The sequence below is a fragment of the Aedes aegypti genome, chromosome 2, assembly GCF_002204515.2.
Source record: "Aedes aegypti strain LVP_AGWG chromosome 2, AaegL5.0 Primary Assembly, whole genome shotgun sequence".
In the NCBI taxonomy this organism is placed as follows: Eukaryota; Metazoa; Arthropoda; class Insecta; order Diptera; family Culicidae; genus Aedes; species Aedes aegypti.
The window spans coordinates 165121574-165144194 of NC_035108.1; the positions used below are offsets into that span (position 1 = coordinate 165121574).

At 37.0% G+C, this 22621-nt stretch overlaps 1 protein-coding gene across 5 annotated transcripts in view; it reads right to left on the minus strand.

Annotated features, from left to right (window-relative positions):
- The window catches only part of LOC5572304 (homeotic protein distal-less), a 206985-nt gene that overhangs the window by 124205 nt on the left and 60159 nt on the right, over positions 1 to 22621 (minus strand). For all 5 annotated transcript variants that reach the window (XM_021843020.1, XM_021843018.1, XM_021843019.1 and 2 more), the window contains exon 3: positions 3950 to 4140. In XM_021843020.1, the coding sequence (XP_021698712.1) occupies positions 3950 to 4140 (191 nt within the window). The remainder of the gene's footprint in view (positions 1 to 3949; positions 4141 to 22621) is intronic.

Sequence of the window (22621 nt, forward strand, 5' to 3'; positions counted from 1 at the left end):
TTAGTCAGTGATTAATTAAAGACATTTTCTAAATAAAAATGCATGAATTCTTGCTTTTAACACTTCAGTCGTCGCGCTGTTGTATTTTGTACAACACTGTTGAAAAAACCTCGCTCTTTATTCATACCGTTTTGATTCATATTACGGACAGCTTCAAATTCCGGACACTCTACTTTGTATGGGAAACATTTCACACGAAATGTTTCAATTTTTGTAGTTCAAAAGTTCACATTTTCGAGGCTCGTTTCAATAAACTTTTTTCGCAAAAATCTATGCAAATTTATGATGTCCAACTGCCTAAGGCGTCTCTTAAGTGGTTGAATGATTTCGATTGATGATTTGATTTTTCTAATAATAATATTCATGAGCTGTCCGGAATTTGAATCAAAAGGTCCGGATTATGAGGCAAAAGTGAGGAAGCGTCCGGAATAAGAATCATTAAAAGGCCATACATTTCGATCTATTTTAAATTATTCAAGTTGCGGATACGTATTCTTTACCCACTATTTGAAAGTTAAGGGTTTCCGAAGCTCGATAACGCTGAGGAATCATACAAAATAATTTAATTTGTATGATCTATGCTGTGTTATACTTCCCTGAGGCCTTAAGTGTCCGTAATATGAATCAAAACGGTAACAGCAGCGTGGTGGCTCTGACGGTGGCAAACCACGCGACACTTTAAAGGTTAAGGAAAACATAAATGGGTTTTGCAAATTCATTAAGGATTCCTTATTGTTCCAAGTGGAACAAATTTTTCAGTGTTTTTTCATAAATTATTTCAAGATTCTATCAGAAATTTCACCAACGTTCATTCGTCAAGGATTCCTTAATGAATTGTTCTCAAGATTCCTCTAGAAAATTCTTTCTGGAATTCTCCTAAAATTCATACTGCATGAGCCTCTTCAGTATACTGTATATAAATTTCCCTAAATCCCCTCTCACTCTTCAGAGCATGACGTAGTTTATGGATGACCCCTAGAGAAAATTTAGAAATAAAAACTATGGAGAATTTTCGGGGGATCCTAGGAGTATTTCTGTAGAAATTTTTGGAGGAACTACTGGAATTATTCTAGAGTAAACCTTACAATATTTTTAGAGGAAGTCAAAGTACAATCCTTGGAAAGATTTCCTGAAGAAGCCTTGGAAGGGAATTCTTAAAAGTGCTTGAAGGAACAACGATTAAAATTTCATGATAAATCGCAAAAAAAAAAAACTCTAGAAGTCAAAAGGGTACCTCGGATTAAACTTCTAAAGATTTTTTTAATGAGTACCTGCAAAAATTACTGAATGCGTTTTGGACGAATCCCTGATCGAATCCTTCGACGAACTCCTGTGGAAATCCTGGTTTATTTCCAGCAATTTTTGCCGACAGCAAGGACTTTCAGCTACTAACTCAATAAATTCATTTTTTCTCAAAAATCCTTCAACTAGGGTAGGTGTACCAGTTATTGACATAGTGGTTCCCTATTTCGCCATACGTGAATTTTTTAATGTCTACAAATTTTGAAAGTTTGTGTGTGTTGTAGTAGTTAGATTTAAGATATATAAAACATTCAAAAAGATTTAAAATGTGAAAGTAATCAAAATTTCACATATGGCCAAATAGGGAACCACTATGACCATAACTGGTACGTTTTCCCTAGATCTCAAATGACTAGCAGAGAATATTTGCCTGGCATGTTGAAGTTGACGGACAATAGCGGGCCACGCTTTACTGTCTGTACTTCGTCAACCTCAAAACCCATTCGATCTGGAAGCCTTCACGCTTATTATCATATCAGCCAAACGGTATTCTGCTTTATACTTATCGGCCTAAGAGCCTATTCTTACTTCGATCTTTCGACCTCCTGATTCTTTACGTTCACGACGTTTAAATATTGGTTGATTAGAGAATTGAAAAAATAGTTTGCCCTTTGAAAACTATCACGTACCTATTAAGGACATTCAAAAAATTACATCTAAATCCTATTCAATTGGTAGATATAATTGAAAATAGTAACCCACGCATCTCACCTCCACAAAATGAATTTCCCAAATTTTCCTGAAGCGGAAACGCCCAACCATTGCGTGGAAAACCAATTTCCCTTTGCCACTCACCTAAAGAATCCAAACCAGCTAGATCCCTTCAAAATTCATACAGGCAACGACCTAATGGAACCTAATTGGCCGGAGTCTTTTTTTCGGGCCGTACCCATTTCCCGTACCGAAAAATCAAACAATGAAAACCCCAAAGCCGAAAGCTACACAATAATGTGGTATTTAGCATGCCAGGTCCTTCACTTTCCTCACTCACACTCTCCAGAAAACAAATCCAGCTCCACTAGTTGGTACTACTTTCCAATCCCAACACACGGAACACCATTTCCAAGCGGAGAGAGCAATTCAATCGCCCAATGTCATGTTAAATTCATATAAAAGTCAAGTTTTTTGTCTGCTTCGGTTGATTTTTCCTTCGCCCTGGAAAAACACCATCCTCCTTTCCTCCATTGGCCACGTAGGACTGAGAAGGGGGTGCGATGAGAAAACACTCAAGTGAGTGGAAGAGACTCCCAACCGTGAGCCGTGGTGGCAGCTAGCAGTTGTTTGTCATCCACCACCCCTCCTCCCATTCTTTGCCACGTCACAACAGTCACGGCAGGACATTGATTGAGTGATATGGAGATCGGTGACGCCGCTAAACAATGGGAGCGTTTTAGAAAATATGTCGATAAAATACTGGAATTTTTTTCTACATCTTTGTACCAAATTGGTTTGAGATTAAGTGACAAGGTAAACCCGAGAAAAAAAATGTTAGAAAAAAAAATGGATCTAGTGTGCTTATCAAGGTTGTAGATTTCAAAGATGCTAGATATCAAAATCTTCAACAAAGTTTGTTCAGTAAAATTGCTTCAGCAAAACTGCTTCAGCACAGTTGCTTTAGCAAAGTTGCTTCAGAAAACTTGCTTCCGCAAAGTTGCTTCAGCAAAGTTGCCTCAGTAAGGTTTACTCAATAAAGTTGCCTCAGCGAAGTTGCCTCAGCAAAACTGCTTCAGCACGGTTGCTTCAGCAAAGTTGCTTCAGAAAACTTGCTTCCGCAAAGTTGCTTCAGCAAAGTTGCCTCAGTAAGGTTTCCTCAATAAAGTTGCCTCAGCGAAGTTGCCTCAGCAAAGTTGCTTTAGCAAAGCTGGTTTAACAAAGTTGCTTCAGCAAAGAAAGTGTCTTTAGCAAAATTTATGTTCTACAACTTAACTAGATACACTTATTCTTTATTTTTTCAGCTCTTTTATTCAGGTTCACCTTGTGTCTTAATAGCAAAATAATTTGGTGCACAGATGTAGAAGAACATTCTAAACATATTATCTGAAGACACTGATGCGCCAATACATCATCTGAAACCCCTTATAAAATTTGACCATCTTTTTTCGACAATCCCGTTGTGCAGCTCTTTCCAGAGGGGAACCTCAACCTAAGTTTAAAAAGCTAATAGAGAAAAATCGAGCAGTGTCTCTGTTGGAACCGTACATGAGCTGCTGGCAGCGGGAAAATTCACAAATTTTGAGGAACCACAAATAAATGGGAAATGCCGCTAGCAGGGGTGGGGTTGGCCAAATCAAATTAGTCATATTATGTCGATTTTGATTTGAGGCTAGGGCAAATCTGATAAACATTGTGGTAGAGTGTGCCTACAGGGCACCGTTTCCCAAACTTTTTTCGAAGCCTTGAGGCCCAAATATTTTGAAATGGATACGGTGGCATTTAAATCGTTTTAAATGAATTAAAAGTTAAACTGCGCTAAAATTTTGACAAACGTTAAGTCACACAATATTAATCTAATTAGCTCGCGCCAATGCTCTTTGTTCGCGATTCTGTTCCGTTTCATCCAAGTTGATAGAATCTTCTTTGTCACAAAAACTGCGAAACAAGAACTTTAACCGGGAAAACGTTAGCTACAACTAAGAAGGACACTTACTTGCGTTTGCGTTAGCCCGAGGCTGGCCGCCAGTTCCGCCCGCTCCGGTAGCGCTAGGTACTGCGTTCGTTGAAATCTTCGGTTGAGCTGCTGCAGCTGTAGGGAACTGTAGATGGTGCGGGGTTTGCGCATTTTCTTGCCCTTACCGTTCACCCGCAGGCCGGTGTCTTCGATTTTGTCCGAAAGGAAATCTGCAAAGTGGGAGACAAAGGAAAGGAGGTTAAAATAGTGCTTGAAAACACTCACACGTTCATCGTGAGTGCGTTATGGTTTTGATCTGTTGCAACATAGTTTGTGTCACGATTGCTGGTGCGTACCATATTGATCAAACATTAGGGGGCAATTGACCTAGTTTCATTAGTGGAATGAATAAGAGTGCAAACACGCATACATGCATCAAGGCATCAAGGTCTTGTGCTATTCTAGTCTTGGGTATTGAGTTTTGAGCCGGGGTGAATGTCTGACTCGTTTCTTTTGTGTATCATCTGTTCATACAAAGTTACAATTTGTATGCAAACTTCATTCTGAATAGCACTTTTCACAGAAATAAGCATTACCTCCTCACTTCTGTTCATGTGGACGATTTCACCTATCTTTATTCATACACCAAGTAATATCATTGCAAAGGGAGTGCGTTATTGATTGATGGGTTTTCAATTGTGTGCCAATCAGGCCAAACCGAATTGCGGTTAACCCTAGCGAGCAAGGAAAGTTCTTACACAATTTGAAGTGTTCATAGCAGATGGTATAATAATAAAATTGTATATATAGAGAACCGATCTCAACATTGTTTCAAAATGAAATTGTGTTACATTACGTCGCTACTACTAAAAGAAAAGAATTCAGAATGGCAAAATCAAAAGATATTTAATTTTTTTTTTTCCACAGGCAGGAGGTCGTGGGTTCAAACCTAGGTCCGTCCCTTTCTCATATTTGTTACATTCTTACTAATGGCTATCTTTCTCTAAGCCCTGCGTCATACTTGACAATGGCAATTCAGTGTATCGCAATAAATGAATAAATCCTTTAAACATCTTATCAGAGTGGTATCCTTACGATATCTCGTCCATCATTAACAAACCACTGCTATTTTAAAAGTAGCTGTGAAAAATACGAGAGATTCGAAGGTTTTTAAGTAACAACGGTTCTCTAAACAATTTCCTTTATCTCCCTGATAGGCATGAGGACGTGGCTGGCGCCGTTATCAATCTAGAATCATCATAGGTTATGAATGGACATTGAAGATGGTAGAAAAGCTAATACCCAAGCTCCATCTGAGTAATTCTCAGCAGTGATGCCACAAACACTGATTTATCTGTATTTACACAGTTTTTTTTCTGTTCTTGTCTACAGATTTCTGTGATCATAGATCACGGATTTTTTAAATATAAAAGATTTTTGAGATTTTAGGATATTTCACGGGTTTGGGACACGGGTTACGAAGATATTATTCATAAATGCCATTACTCTGTTTAATTTTTCTCAAAAACTCAAGAATTTCAAATTTTTAGGAACAATTATGCATCTTTAACTTACTTTTAGAACAACAAGTTCAAATTAATAATAGTTGACATGCCAAGAACAGTCATAATACGTTTGAAAATACAGGTATGTTCCGTTTTTATCACGTTCCGATTTTGTCACGCTCCGATTTTGTCACGTTCCGATTTCGTCAACAAATTATTCCGTTTTTATCAACACACAAAAATTGATTTTTTTTAATTTTCAAAATGTTTCGAATATAAACTAAATACATATTTTGAAGCAATTGAAATGCTTTTTAATAGCCTCAGAATTGAATTTTCGACATTTTGTTAATATTGAGCATCTACGATATATGGTAGATGTCAAGTCATGTATGATTCAATAAGGTTTGACTCCTTCTTATGCAATTATTTAATTGGACTTTTCAAACTTAGCATGGTCTGTTGGACAAGATTGGCCCATCCTTCAACAATCGAGAGTTGTTCTGGCCACGTCCTAGCAACAACTGGAATTTGTGATTAGTTGAAAACGTACTTAAGAGAGTTGCAGAAATCTCTCCTTGTTCTTATATAATATGGCATAAAAGAATTTTCTATGTACGCCCCTCCCCCTATGGTATGATTTTTTGTATGAAAATAAAAAATAATTTGTATGGAACTTAAGATATCTCTAAATCAGTTGGTTTTGCACTCACACATCTGAAAAGTATCAGCATAGTTTATACATTTTTACATACTTTTTTCAAGTCAATGTAAACTATCAAGGCTGAGTTTTATCACTTTGCAGCTGAAAAAAAAAAGCCTTAATATTATTTTTACTCAACAAAAAACTAGAACTTAAGGTTAGTTTGTTGCCAGTATATATGTGACGTAGAGGCCCAAACGAAATGATAGCGGAACGGCAACGGAAAGCGGAACCGGTTCGTCAGCATGAATCAGTTGGGATGTGATGCCATAAAGAAGAGGCAGAAGGATGAGGATGAACTGTAGAAACAGAAGTTGTTTCTTGTTTAATCTTTCTTTAAAAAAAACACAATGATCAGCTTGCCCCACTTCCACGTAGCTATTTTTACATGGCATACCTTGTGATGCAAAGGACATTTATGTGATTATCATTTTAATATTCTATATTACATTTATTGAAATTCTGTCTAAGAAAATTAAAACTATCAATGATTTATTACAAAATCATATTGATTGATAGGAGTCTGCAATCAATTTTCATTACGAACCTATAAGAATGAACAATCTGAATGCTCTTCACAGCTCTAAAAAATCAATACTGTGCATTTTTATGATGAAAATGTGTATTATCCTGACAAAACTGCTATTTTCATTTCAAATTTGTAAAATATTTTGTCTAAGAAATTTTTTCCGTTTGTGTCACGGTTCCGTTTTTGTCAACTGAAAATCGCCGACCGTGTTGATAAAAACGGAACATACCTGTATTCTTTTTGATCTAAAAAACTAAAAATTTGCATTTTTTGTGACACATTTTTGAAGGTTGATTGGTTTTTTTACCAACATTTTTGAAGGTTGACTTAAAATAAAAAGTTTTTTTCAGACGAAAACACAGATGAACATCGAAAAATGTGTATGTGTTCCATCAACTGATATTTGATCGTTTATCTATGTACAGTCTTTATCCATTTTCTGTTTTGTCTTCGATCTTGGCAAGAGTATCACATAGACTTGTTAAACTTCATTCATTTACCATTCGTCGTCCTATTTTCACCAATGCGGAATCAGATACAGCATACAGCACGTGTCTAGGACTGATCCAGAACGCATTGATCTGCTGTGCTATCATGTTCAGGTCAACTCTCGCATCGTGCCCTCAGTGTTAACCTCTGATGTCTTACCATTGGCATTCCAGACGATGCCGTATAGCTTCCTTTACCGTCATATCAGGCCTTGTACCTAAGGTGTGGTCCACTTAGAATTGGAACAAACATTTATGTTTCTTATAACGAATCTAGTGGTCCAATTTAGAAGCTGAACCGTCCATGTAGGGGGACTGGGGGTAGTTTGCCCACGTTAAGGAGAACAGCGATTTTAGATGTGAAAAACGTTATTTAATGCTCTTTTTTAATTATGGTCGGATAGACAAACATGTTTTCTACCCAATAGTAGAAACAGCTATCCATTTTAACTATTCTGGAGTTTATAAATTAAGTTTTAAAAAATGCTTGCTTAACTGCATATGTATTGTTTTGCGGGGTAAAATGCCCCGCTTCAGTCCGGCGTTAGCCATGCTGTAAACGTACGCACACAATCATGCTTGTTTATAGGTTGCAAACATCCGGGCGTTTATTCAGATGTTATTGTTCAATAATAGTATACATGCTGATGCAAAAAATGTGCATTTGTAAGGTTCCAATTTTTGCGTAACTTCAACGTGGCATTAGGGGGACTGGGGGTAGTTTGCCCACGTTAAGGAGAACAGCGATTTTAGATGTGAAAAATATTATTTTATGCTCTTTTTTAATTATGGTCGGATAGACAAACATGTTTTCTACCAAATAGTAGAAACAGCTATCCATTTTAACTTTTCTGGGGTTTATAAATTATTTTTTTAAAAATGCTTGCTTAACTGCATATGTATTGTTTTGCGGGGTAAAACGCCCCGCTTGAGTTCGGCGTTAGCCATGCTGTAAACGAACGCACACAATCATGCTTGTATATGAGTTGCATACATCCGGGCGTTTGTTCAGATGTTATTGTTCAATAATAGTATACATGCTGATGCGAAAAATGTACATTTGTAAGGTTCCAATTTTTGCGTAACTTCAACGTGCCATTACGTTTGGTAGAATTTGAATTCAAACGGCTGTTTTGGTGTTATGAAATAGGGGTGGGCGTTTTGCCCCCAGAGTTGATTAAAGTTTAGGTCCTTCAATAAGCTTTTTGAGGGCAAATGTAACATATGTTTTGCACGTAATACAAACTATGGCAGTGCACAAGTTGGCTCTCGGCAATAGTTTCAGAAATTTGGTTGTTTATCGACCTAAAAAATGACATTGAAAATCGCACAAAATTGCAACGAAAATAGCGAAAAACGTTTTTATACGTTTTTATCGATTTGGTTGAGAAAAACACATAAAAATATATTAGGATAAACATTTTTATCCATTTTCTATGATCTAGGGTGAAAATAAGCATTCTAAAACACATCGTTTGTCCAAATCGATGGTGGCGCGTTTTGCCCCCTATGGGCATATTACCCCCAGTTCCCCTACATTTGGTAGAATTTGAATTCAAACGGCTGTTTTGGTGTTATGAAATAGGGGTGGGCGTTTTGCCCCCAGAGTTGATTAAAGTTTAGGTCGTTCAATAAGCTTTTTGAGGGCAAATTTAACATATGTTTTGCACGTAATACAAACTATGACAGTGCACAAGTTGGCTCTCAGCAATAGTTTCAGAAATTTAGTTATTTATCGACCTGAAAAATGACATTGTAAATCGCACAAAATTGCAACGAAAACAGCGAAAAACGTTTTTATACGATTTTATCGATTTGGTTGAGAAAAACACATAAAAACATATTAGGTAAAGCATTTTTATCAATTTTCTATGATCTACGGTGAAAAAAAGCATTCTAAAACACATTGTTCGTCCAAATCGATGGTGGCGCGTTTTGCCCCCTATGGGCATATTAACCCCAGTTCCCCTATGCTCTATAACAATGATAGCATCACATGATTTTTTTCACAGCTTAATTCGAACGCACTTCTGTGAAATTCAACATGGAAAAAGAGAGAGAGAGGAAATAATAGCGAAAAAAAAAAAGAACGGTTCTATCAGGAATAGATACCTATTGCAAAAGTGTTAGGTTTTTCAATAAATACTGTGGGGTTCGTACTGAAAAAGTACGAAGTAACTGACAGATTCGCAAGCCACAAAGGAAGCGTCGGGCAGTTACTGTGCGCCGTCAGCTGTGGATTAAAATGAGGACCATTGATTCAAATCCAAACATTTTAGACCGTGATTTTGCCAAAACCGAACTTTTTGCCGTGCAGTACCGTACAATGGATTCGACTTCGGATATTGAAGCTTCCGATCATACCATGTCTGCAGACAACCAAATAGGAAACAAAATTAGAGAAATGTCGTCAAATTCCGTACCATGAAGTTGTTTGATCAAATGTTGACGGAATTTAAGGATTTTTTCATGACAGGTGATACCCACTTAATTGAACCCAACTCAGCCCAATTAAGAGATTTTGAGCTATTATGGAGCGGAAACTAAGAGCGAATCAGTATCGCGAAAACATAGACGAACTGTTAACTAAATGCGATGAACTTGTCAAAAATATGGATGAAAATAGTGTGCACAAATTAATCAATCGTAGTCCAGGAAAAGTCCGACAATTTCTTATAAAAGGGGATGGTATTTTTTATTATTTTTCCTTTGAAGCTTACAAGCAATGCAACATTTGAGTTAAAACAGAATTTATTTTTGTTGAATTATATCCAAATTATTCCAATTTGTTTATGTTCCGTTTCTAAATATTCCGACTTGTTCAAGGCTACAACAGAGTCTACAGGTACTTAGATTCTTCCAATTCTAACATCACTGACACTACCAACTTGACGAATCTGATAAAATCACAGTGTTGAACTAATGTTCAGGATCGAAACTACCACATTTATAATATGGACTTCCGCAGAGAAGATATTGTATCCTTTCGGAAGGCTGGATCTTGTTGCTCCCGAGCAGAAGAAAATTACTGAGAATCCAATAGTTTTATTGACTTTATTGAGATAAGGGATAAAAGATCTGAAGACAGTATCAAAACTTTATTCCTTGGACTTCTGAACCATAACCCAAACAACCTGAATGTACTATAACGAAATCACATTTTTCATTATGCGATGCTTATACGTGTAAAGTTTCACGTATAATATATCGTGAAAAGGTCTTATGCGTGCAAAAGTGATTTTATTGTGAATTATTCTGTACCCTTATGCGACCTCATTTATGATAACAAAGTTGATTTGACAGCTGCTACGGATTATTCCAGGAGGGGTGGAATGAGCCAATAATTAACTACCCAACTTTGATTCAACATGGCGTCCCATGTCTTTGTTTTAATTCTTTTGGGACTGACAAAACACATGATTTTTTGGATAGGAGACATCAATGATATCTCACTGATGCGTAAAACATTCAACAAAATATCGAAAAGTGGAAAAGCGTCTTCAAATACGACGATTCAACGCAATATATTTAATTGCCAGAAACTAGCACTAGCAACACATGAGCCGTATACTCGAAAATCAGGGACAAGTTAAGGCAAACCGACCAGAAAGTGGGTACCAAAACGCGAAGTACCAAAAACGATGTGAGGAAGAGCCGAAATGTATGCAGGATGACAGCCGTGTCAGTCCTCTGGATTATTCCGACTAACTTTGTTCGAGTATACGGGATGAAACGAAATGAACATATGAACTCATAAAATAGCGTGTTATGCAAGAAAACTCATCGATCAAACAATTTCTTCCATCATGCAGTGCGGGTGTGATGAAGTTTGTCTTAATAAATGACTTATTTCGTGAACTGCTATGCGACTTCTAGTTGTCTGGGAACATATTTGATGATTGCAGATTTAATAAATAACTTGCTGCTATTGGTTAGAACTTAAAAAAGTTGAGTATGATATGCGAATGGTATTAAACGAGCTAATTTTAAATATCATTTTCGGATCTTTTATTTCTTATATCTAACAAGTCAATATCACTTTTACCTATCTATATCAAAATTTGCTATTTCTAAGCTTTTTTTTTCTTGCTCGGGTTGGAAGCCATCGGAGTAAACTACCGGTAAATGTTGGGAAGCGGTTCAAAGTCAGTTGTTTAACGATTTGACACACTTATTCCGTTAGGCCGAATGTCGTTAGACCGAATGCCAATAGGCCGAATGCCATTAGGCCGAATGCCGTTAGGCCGAAAGGGTTGTTAGGCTGCAAGGGTCATTGGGCTGAAAATTACCGATAGTTCGAATGGGTAATTATCAGGGATAGGTCAGGATAATCTAGAAGCCGCCGAATGAATTTTTAGGTCGAATGGATTTTTAGTTGTTAGATCAGGATAATTTGCATTACCTAGAAGCCCATAATAACCGCTGTGAAATATAACTAGAAAGAACAGTCTTTGATTAAAAGAAAATTGTAGTGAATGATCAAATGTTATTTAGGCTTAATGACCCTTCGGCTTAACGGCATTCGGTCTAACGGCGTTCGGCCTAACGACCTGCACCTGCATCATCAGCTTTGACTGATTTCTTTGCATTCCATATAATTGATCGATATCGCATGTGCCATATTCGATTGCTTGATCTCAAAAGTTGTACAAACACCCAGATGGTTTTATGGTCTTGATCAGCTAGAACATGCTGACTCCTAGACCATTACCTTTTATCTTTCTTATCCAACTCCTTGATATCTACAAAAGTATGAGTAAGTCTCTGGTCTTTCTTTAAGAAGGTGTCATACTATCATTATCTTTTCGTTTCCTCGTAACGGAAAACATAGATACTGTTGTTCCATTTTGTCTCGAATTCCGAAAAGTAATGATTTAAAAAAAAATGATATTTTTAGAATTCCCAATTGTAGAGGACTTGAAACATAGAAGAATTGATCATCCTGTGAAGAAATTTTAGTGGTATTCTTGAAAAATCTATTATCTAAAACAGTCGAGTGTTCGGTATATGAATCATGTTCGGAATTTGAGACAAAACGGTAGGTCGATTCACAAATGTTCGTAGCTTCCGAAAGTGAACTAACCAACCAAAATGTACCGTTTTTGAATTAAATCAAAAAATCTCACGATCACGATTGAAACTAAGTGAGCTCGTCATCTAAATTTCAGTCAATTTGGACAACCAGAAGCTGAAAGACAGATCCCCAAACTTGGACATTTTGTATGGAAAAACAGCATTTGGTTACTAACTTTTGCCACCAACTGTATGTGAATTCAGATTTGAACAGCCATACCAAATTTCATTAGCGCTTTTAGTTAGTTAGGTTTAAGTTATCACATACTTCACAAATATTGAAATAGCATTTTTAATAATTTGTGATCGGCCACATATTGGTGCCAATATTTTTCACCTCCAAATAGCCCTCAAACTGCTGAATATCTTTGCCGAAGATTCCTTACCAGACTCTGTTAACTGCCAGATAGCCCTTGATCTGCTGAACAACTTTACTGAAAACATTGGCCTTCTAGCTGATAAGGATCTTAAGATACAGACAATAGGAGCAAATTTATTACTAGCTACACCTAGCGGATGATGCTGAATATCTTTGACGAAGACACCTATCTTCTAGCCGATAAGGATCTTGAGGTAGTGAAGACTGAAAATTTAGTTTTACTTGCGCCACCTAGCGGATGAATTTCCAATCAGACGCCTTATCGCCATATAGCTCTTGATCTGCTAAATAACTTTGTCGAAGACACCATTCTTCTAGCTGTTAAGGATCTTCAGATATAGACGATTGAAGAAAATGTGTCACTAGCGCCATCTAGCGAGAAAACTCTCAATCAGGCTCTTTGCCGCTAGATGTCTCTGGATCTGATGAACAGCTTTGCCGAAAAAACTTTTTCTAGCTGATAAGGATCTAGAGATACAGATGATTGAACAACATTTGTCACTCGCGCCACCTAGCAGATGAATCCAAAATCAGATTTTTCATCACCAGATAACCCTTGAAATGCTGAACAACTTTGCCGAAGACACCAACCTCATGTCAAATCAATTGATCTACTGGCCTCCGACTTGTGGCCATAATATCCACGAGGACATTCTAGAAAACTTGTACAGGAATAATCGAGAATTCCTGAAAACTCTGAAAGCAATTTATTGTTAAATTTTGGAATAATTTCAGTGTATGCTCTTCAAGATCTCATGAAAAAATAATCCTTTGGAGTAATCAGTTTCAGAATCCCTGAATTTTTTTCTGGAGCATATATGTAGGAATTTATAAAGAAATTCCTGTGGAAAATTACTTGAATAATTATTTAAATAATCAAAGTGGAATCTTCTGTAAAAATTTGCAGAATTTGCTGAAAAGCCCATACTAGAATTTTCTCAAAACCACCTAAATTAAATCTTTCCTGGAATAATTCATGAATGTTTTTCTTGATATGTCTCAAAGTAATGACACTGAAAAAAATGATTGAAGAAATGCCGGTATTATCTCTACGGTTGAAGAGTTGCTGGAATATTCCTTGAAGAAATATTTGGAGACTTTCCATAGGAACAACCCTGAGCATTTTTCTGGAGAAGTTACTGTTGATCTACTAAAAAAATTCCAGTAACAAATTCTAAAGGAATTCCTTTGTGCATTTTTGGAGAAATCCAATTAGGGGAAGGACCTGGTATAAAGGTTAGAACACACATCAAGGACCTGGGATCGACTCCTATGGCATTGAGGTTATGGTGACAACTTGCTTCGGAAGTGAAATAAAGCCATTGCTCCCAAGATGAACTAGACTAGGAGTAAAAAGGTCGTTAATAAAGAGAGAAAAAAAATCGCTGAAGAAATTACCAAATAATTGATGAATTGTATGAATCAGTAAGAGTGTTTCTGAATGGGATCTCTGGATGAAATACTGGAAAATACCTGAAACTTTTCTTTGAGGAATCTGTAAAAAAGTTTTGGATTAAAATAGTGCAGCACCTAGCGTTTTTGTTGCGGATCTAGTGAGTCAGTCTCATGCAAAGCTTGGAAGTACAGGGTGTCCGCAACATCTGTGCAACAAAATGCTGTTATTATTACATTACTATTATTTCAAATTAAAAATTCAAGGTACATTGTTCCATATAGGTAAATGTTTAAAGGAAAAGTGTATTATTTGTTCAGAAATGTAATTTCAAACCTTTCAATAAGATGATTTCAAGTGCTCTACGGACTTATACGGCGTTCCGCAGGCTCTTGACTCCAGGATAGACCGTACTGAGTAGTCCTTCGGGTTTAAATTTGGAAAATTTGAGGGCCACTCCTCTTTCGTCAATGAACTGGGAAAAATGCGTTCACAAAAACAGATAGTCTTTTTTGTCCCATGAGCCGGCGCCCAGTCTTGTTGGAAAATCCAGTCATTTTTTTTCCATAATAATGTGATGTCCTGAGGCTACTGAGTCAGTTAGAAGCTTTTGATAAACGGCTTGGATCACTTTAAACCCCTTGTCGATGAATTCCCAGTGTGAGTAATTCCAGCCCACACCATAACTGAAGCAAGATGACGACTCCTGGAAACACTTGCTTGCTGTATAGAAATTGCTGGAAGCAGTTGCCGATCATTCTGATGGTTGTGATGCTGCTCAACAGTGAAAACTTTTTCATCAGTAAGCAGTACCGACCGGTGGTGGCCCTTGGACAATCGTTTCTAAAGAACTTTGGCTTTTTTGAGCCGATTTGCATTCATAGTCTCATTTAAGTAGTGGTTTTTACATAGTTTATGTGATAGAAACTGAAGAGCTTCGCTTGATTCAACGCCGGATCTTCTCACGGAAGTGTGGTGTTCGAACAGAGCGTTTTTACTTTTCCTGATGCGATCAGCTAGCGTTCCAAGTTCTTGGTATCGTTTTATTGAGTGATTTTGCGATATTCAGGTTGTTTCGGAGTTCAACAATTGCCCCGCGCAACACATTGGGCTTCATTTTGAAGAAATTTGAAACTAAAGCTGAACCAAACTCACGACGAACAATATCAATAGGTCAAGGTATTGACTAGCATAGGTGCGCTTATTTTACTTTGTTTGAGTGTGCAAAGGAATGCTGTCAATGTTTTTACGGATACCGTGTACCCCCATTAATTTGAACGGTACCTCATGCAAACCATCGGGATTCATTTTTAATTTGAACATCTAGTCACCCTAGAATCGTGTTTCTGGTCACTTCTTTCACTGTTTTGTTTTGATTTTGCGTTCCGTTCCGCAGCGTTCCATTTCACTTTACTCCGTTCCATGAGCTGAATGACGTTTGAACCATTTTTGATCTGAACCATTTTTAATCTGCAAATTAGCGGGATACAAAATAAAAAGTGTTCAGATTAAATGTGGTCAAACCAACGGGGGTACCCGGTAATATGCGGACAGCTCCGGGGCCTTCCTTAGCCGAGTGGTTAGAGTCCGCTGCTACAAAGTAAAGCCATGCTGAAGGTGTCTGGTTTCGATTCCCAGAAAAAAGAAAATTGCAGGAGCACTATATGAATACCTGGACAAATCCTTGTAGAAGTTTCTAGAGGCATTTCTGACTATTATAAGGGATTTTAAGAGACGTTTTTCAGAAACTCCGTTATTTAATCTTCCAGTAACTGTACAAAAAATAAGTAGGAATCGAAAATGGGAAATCGATCACTGCAGTTTCACCGGTGTGATACTAAAAGCATGTATAGGTCAGTAAACCGATGAATCAAACTCCGAACCGTCGCCTTGACTTTCCCGCCACTGTTACCGATACAAATCTTCGCTCCCGTCACTCACCACCCAGACAATGCATAAATTACAAATAAATCAAACATAAATTACATGGTATTAACACCTCATTAGTTATTAAATTTAGCATGAAGAATTTGAACAAAACCCAACGTTAATGGCTGCTGATCTCTCACACAACGAATTGCGGCATCACCGTTTAGCGGCATCACAACAACATACCTACTGCTCTATGCCGGAGAGCTCTAGCAAACACAAATCAAGTGGATGCTCCCGAAAGGCCGTCGTCTGCGTTTACGGTTGATGTGGTGAGGGGCGGCAACACGACAACGACGCGACGGGCAGATAATAAACAAAGAACCAACAAAACGCTCCCTGGCTCTGGATCGGGAACCGGTGGACGAGGTTCAACTACGGGAAAGGCATGAGAGGATGCTTCAAAGACTAATGATAGACCCCGGAGGGGTTGCACCCCGTAACTAGCCCCGTCGCCACCACCCGAGTACAATTGTTGTGTGTCTCCCAAGAGTACCAACTGGATTCCCGCACCCATTCTTCCGAAATGGACAAATATTTCTTTCCACAGTTTGTTTTAGGAGAGCTTCCTATGCGCAATGGAGCTACCCATTTTCCAGGAGTGAAAAATTACGCCTCACACGCGGTCCCACAACAGTAGGTACCTACCTTACAGTGCAACCGAAGCGGTCCCGTAATGAATAGGCGAAGAAAAATTGCTCTAATTGTCTGGATGGGAGAATTGAAAAATTGATTCGCTTCTTCAGGTGAAGAGCAAACGTGGCCCAATGTAAAACGAGTTATGGGGTTGTGTAGATATTTAAAGACTATACAAGAAAAAACTGCATGATGTGCATAACTTTTTGCTGCATGTGTAAAAATTACTGATTTTCGACAAAATTAGTTTAGAGTATAATGTTTACATGTGCAAAACATTGTCACAATCTGTCAAGTGGTAATCGAGGTGGCTTTCAAGCAAGAAGTTCTTCCATAAAAAATATCGGACACAAATGGGAATCGACAATCTGACCGTTTCTCGTGTGGTAAAATGATACAAGGAAATCTAGAGGACCAAGAGGCAAGTGGACAGAGGAAGCAAAGCGAAGATTTGCCACACCGTGAAGGTGTACCGCGAGTGGTTGATGCAGCCGAAATGCATCGTAATGGACGACAAGATGTGCATTGAAGCGGGCTTTGCTAGAAATTAATTTAAGTTGAAGCATTATTGCTTTAGAACTTGTGAAAGAGAAATACAGTTAGAAACTATCTGTTGAAATTCAAGTCTGCACTCTTAAAAATAATGAAAATCACTGGGGACATAATTCACATTATGACTGAATGACACATGATGTAAGTGATTAAAAAGGCGTCAGAATGTGTTCTGAATGATGTATTGAACGAAAAATGTAATTTTACATGATGAAGGACATGAAAACGATGGCACTATGATTGACATTTCCCAAATCAGACATTATCTTTTTTTTAAATGTGCACAAATGCACGTCATTTGGCTCGCTTCTTTTATGTGCATCCAAAAGACGTAAAATCACATGATTTTTTTGGAGTGTGTGAAGTGCTGTGAAAATTTTATTCATACCGTTCTAAATATTTTAAATCACAACCATCTAGAGTTGACCTTTTTTAATTAAAAATGTGTTGTTCAACATTGTACATAAGGCTTTTGAATCTTCATCAGAAATTGAAAAACGAATAAATTCACTTTGCTATTTTTTCTATTTTTGCTCGTTTTCCTTCCTTCCCTCGATTCAAAAGCAATTAATTAATCGTGTGTGCAGTTTTTTTTTCGCGTCTCGTCCACTCTAGTTTGACTCTAGAGTGAATCAAATGCTATTTATGAAAGGAGAAAAAAATGCACCACAACACTCACGAAGGCACACAAAGAGAGGAAATGTCAGAATTTTTTAACGTACACCCATACTGAATGATTGAATGACTGATTGACTGACTGGTTGGCTCGCTGGCTGGCTGAATGGCCAGTTGACCGTCCGTCGTTTGTGCCGTATGCCGGAATACAGAACTGAACCGAACTGAACGATGAGCAGCGCAATAGGCCACAGCAATGTGTACTACAGACTTCTTCATTTGTTTTTTTCTTCAAAGCAAAGAAACAAGTGCATTGAATACCGCGCACCCAACATTTGGAGCATGCCGCACGCGAAAATGAATTATGGGCACCAGGTTGGACCGAGAAGCCTTTTTAGTATTCTGACGCATCATAAATTCTCTTTCCGACGGGGGAGGTGTTAAAGATGTGCAGCACAAAAAATACAAAAAAAGAATTGAATAATGCCATACACAAAAAAATCATCAAATGGAATCGTAAGTATTACTGAACTATTTCAGTTGCGAAATTCTAGACTACAGTCTACAAATCGTGACCATACTCAAAGGCTATTTCTATTGAAGACAGCAATAGGTTGATTCTTTGGAAGACTGTATGTCGTTCAAATGCAAAACAAATAGGACGAGTGAATTTTTTTTGTCGCTTTACTAACAATCAAAAGCATTTATCACAAACAGATTTCCGATATCAGTGGACATCTAACTCGTACAAAATAGTCCATATACTTACTTCTCGACTTTAACTCATTTACTCGCAGCACACCCATTGAGGACTGCTTATTTTGACTCATTTTAACATAATTTAGAAAAATTTCACAATTTAATGTGCAGGACATAGATCACAGAAGAATTGATCATCCTGTGGAGAAATTTGAACGATGTTCTTGAAAAATCACTATCAAGAATCGAGTGTTCGGAATGTGAGACAAAACGGTATAAATGCAAATAGGTCAATTGACCAAAAAGCTGTACGTTAAGTGCTCATTAGATAATGTACGAACACATCTACTGTTATGTCTGTTATTCACTGGAAAGCAGGCTTTGTCATAGTTGGGGCATAACGCTAAGGAGAAAAAAAGAATAACGATACGAGACATACAAGGATCAGGTCAAAAGCATTTGATATTCTAACAATAGAACAAGTCCACAGCCTCAGCTAATGGACGCTCCATTCCACAAGCCCAATTCACCCACCGTCACCCCCGCCGGAAAAAAAAATTGCGCCTTCCACTAGATTGATCGGCGTTGTTGCAAGGGGCGCTTTATTCAAATGTAAATTCAATTTTCCATTTCAACGCCAGCCGTCGCAGCCTGAAACGTACAGTGTTGGACAGCACATTTGCAACTTTTTCGATTTTCCAGACAACATTGCTGGCATTGGTAGGCTTAATTTTCACAGTTATGTATGGATCGATTGGAATGAAATTTTACCAGCACGTCTGACCAGTTAGAGTTTAACCACTCTCTTTGTATTTTCGAAGCCTTAACGATTGTCGATTTACTTGTCCATCTCATCAATATGTACCTACAACTTTGCTGAAGCTACTATCAACCAATTACTTCATTTTTTCATGTCATGTCATATATTTGAGTTTGTCAAACAATGCACTTCAGTTTAATTGCTCTTGCATTTGAACTAGTGCAAGAAAAAAACAGTGCAAAATATATGTTAAAATTCAAGTTATATCTGAAATGCTCTGAAATTATTTAAATGGGTTGAAAAATAAAATAACGGAACATTACTAACCGTTTCGCGATAGGGGTAAGTAGACCAACTCCAATTTTCCCTTCAACCAGTAAATATTTTTCTCTTTAAGTTTAATACCAAGTTCCCTCACAAGTCTGGATAAAATGCACAATTGATTGAAATTAAATCAAAAATTAAGTTTTTTTTTAACATCATCAAATTGGCTGAGCTTAAAACATTGAAAAATGTGAAAATAAAATGAAGCACAAAATTCATATATACTAAGTTACTAAGGCAATACTAAGTTCATCCAAAATATATTTATCTACTCTTCATACACATTTTGATCAAACTCGATCAAATACAAACAAAATTTGTGGTTTCCACAAAATTTCATTGCATTTCTAATAAAAACTCGGTTTTAAAGTCACGTAATATGTCAATAGTCCCTTCTGAAACAATAAAAACGAACGCTTATTTGTTTTTCATTTATTATTTTAATAATTGGTTTCAAGAATATCGTTAAGATCTTGTTATGTCATCCTACAATGACCAGATTTCGGAACGATCTATTTCAAATCAGATTTTTGTAAGGTAGAACTACCCGATCAGTGGATCACATCAAAATTGTGGCACAATTATATCAAGATTTGTTACAAATAAAACAAATTGTCTCATTTTTGTTAAAAGTACATTCAGTTGATGGAGGAAATTATAACATTATTAAAACAATCAGTTCAAATAACAAAGTCTGTTTAAAATTTGTTTAAATTCAAAACATAATTTCAATACAATTTGTTATAAAAAATATGCTGCCTTATAACCGTACTTAGAAATATAAAACAATATGGGTGTAAGAAAATTAAATGTAATATTTTTTATCAGTTCAATAAGCTTCAAAAACATTCAAATTTGTCAAAATTTCATAAGTTGGAAATGGTTGTTCAAAATTAGGTAGCGTCCATAAATGATGTAGCATTTTTTGGTTAATTTCTGACACCACCCTCCCGCATCGTAGCCTTTTTTCCCATACCTAATACATGATTCGTAGCTAAATCGTAGACTTCCCCCTTCCCCGTAAAATTCTACGTCATTTATGGACGGTCCCTTATGTTTTTTTGTATAGAAAAGCTTCTCATATTAATTGATTAGCAAGCATAAAAACCTAACGGATTTTACTACAAAAAGTCTTACGAATTTGCTCGTTTTATTTAAAAATTTGATTTTCTGCTACAAAGTAGGTAAATCCTTTGGAAATTGCCTACATTAAGGCGTTTTCAGCGGTATTCTTGATATTTAATTATTGATTATTTCCACAAATATTGTCTAGTTAAGAACTTGGCAAGCATATTTGGATTCGGGAGGCCAAAATTAAGTATGTAGAGTTGATTTCAAAACTAACAATAATCACATTGACAAGTGATCAATTTCACCCCGAAATTAGAATCCCCGATTTTTAATTTTAGAGCTGATTTTTGGCACTACCATCACATTTGTTAGAAAAAATCGGTACATGCGCCAATAAGGTTCACCTTCGTACTTGTTTTCCTGCATTTAGTTGTATGGTATTGATAAAATTTTAGGGAGCATACCAAGAAAACAGTGAAAAATGATCAATTTCACCCGAAATTACGGTACACAAATGAGCTTCTTATCATATTTTTATCTATCTACTAGTGGTGCCCGCAAACTTCGTCTTGCCATCAAGTAGGCTGTTGAAAAACGCTATGGATCGTCCCATACAAAATGACAGTTCCGTTTACTCTCATTTTTCCTTACTTTTCCGTTGAATATCCTGGGATTTTTATACATACAAACACGTCGGAACGTCGGAACCCATGAGGAACAAAACACAGAAATTATCGTTGAAATACGTTGTCCCGTTCGCTAGCCATTTCGTGACATACAAACATCACTCCATTTTTATTTATATAGATATATATATAACTAAAAATTGAATAGTGTATGTATGTCACGAAATGGCTTAGAAACAGGTCAACAGGTTTACACAATTCTTCCGCTGTTGCATTCGGCAAGGGATGCGACTTGTTCGTGCGTAGATAAAATCTGTGATTTTGTAAGGGAGATCGCAAGCCATTTTTGAACAGCCTAATTAATGGCAAGACAAAGTTTGCAGGGATTACAAGTTTGAAATAAATTTTTTTATTCCGTTTTAGAAGTTAAACTCAAAGTAAATTTTATGAAATCAAAGGAAATTCGCTGGTTTTTGCTATTATATCTCAAGAGCCCGATGCAAATCTAGGTCTCAAGGCAACCGCGTATTCAAATCTCCCCTAGAAATCCACAATTTTCTGCTAAAAATTCATAGAATTTTAAGAATCTACTAGTAATCGCCAGATTTTGCGCGGAATTCCCAATAACTAATTATATAATCTCAGTATCCCGTAAACAAACCCTAATGTCCATTAAGAATCTTCAGATTGCTCTCAGTAAAAACTAGGATCTAGCGTGTGCTCTCCAGAATCTAGTTAGGATAAATAGTTAAGTCCAGCTAAGGATCCCCAGGTTCTCGTAAGGAAACCGTTTGGAACGCTGTGTGAGTCATAAGCTTTGTGTAGCTCTTGTGTGTTGTAGAAACGAACAGTTCCAAATCCGCAAAACCAATTTATATTAAATATATTACAGAACGGCGCACTCAAGTGGGCTGGTCACACAGTATCACTGCCTGAGAAAATATGTAGAAAATCAAGTGGAGATACTAATATAGAATAATGAGAATAATGGCTTTATGAAACGTTACGAATACATAACCATTTCGAAGGGAAAGGGCGTGTACGGAAGCCCTATTAGCTGGTGTAATTTGGGAGAATATCGACGAATATAAAGCTCTGGAATGCGGTATGAAGCTGACCCCAAGGCTGGTAGTGGTCAGACAGTAAAATAATAGTGACTTCAGTGACCAACATGCTCAAAAAAGTGGCCTGAGTGCCTTCAAAACTGCAAGTTTAAGTCATAAAAATGATTAGAAAGGAAAATATATTCTATGTGAACATTAATCAGCCTTCATATTTAGTGAGTTTAGAATGTAAAGAACTGCAGTAATTTGATAATTTATGAACAATTATCCATCCGGGATAAATGGTCAAAAATATGGTTCATTGAAGATTTCACTTATATTTTTTTAATCAAGACGAATATTAGCTTGGCATAGGTTACTGTTTT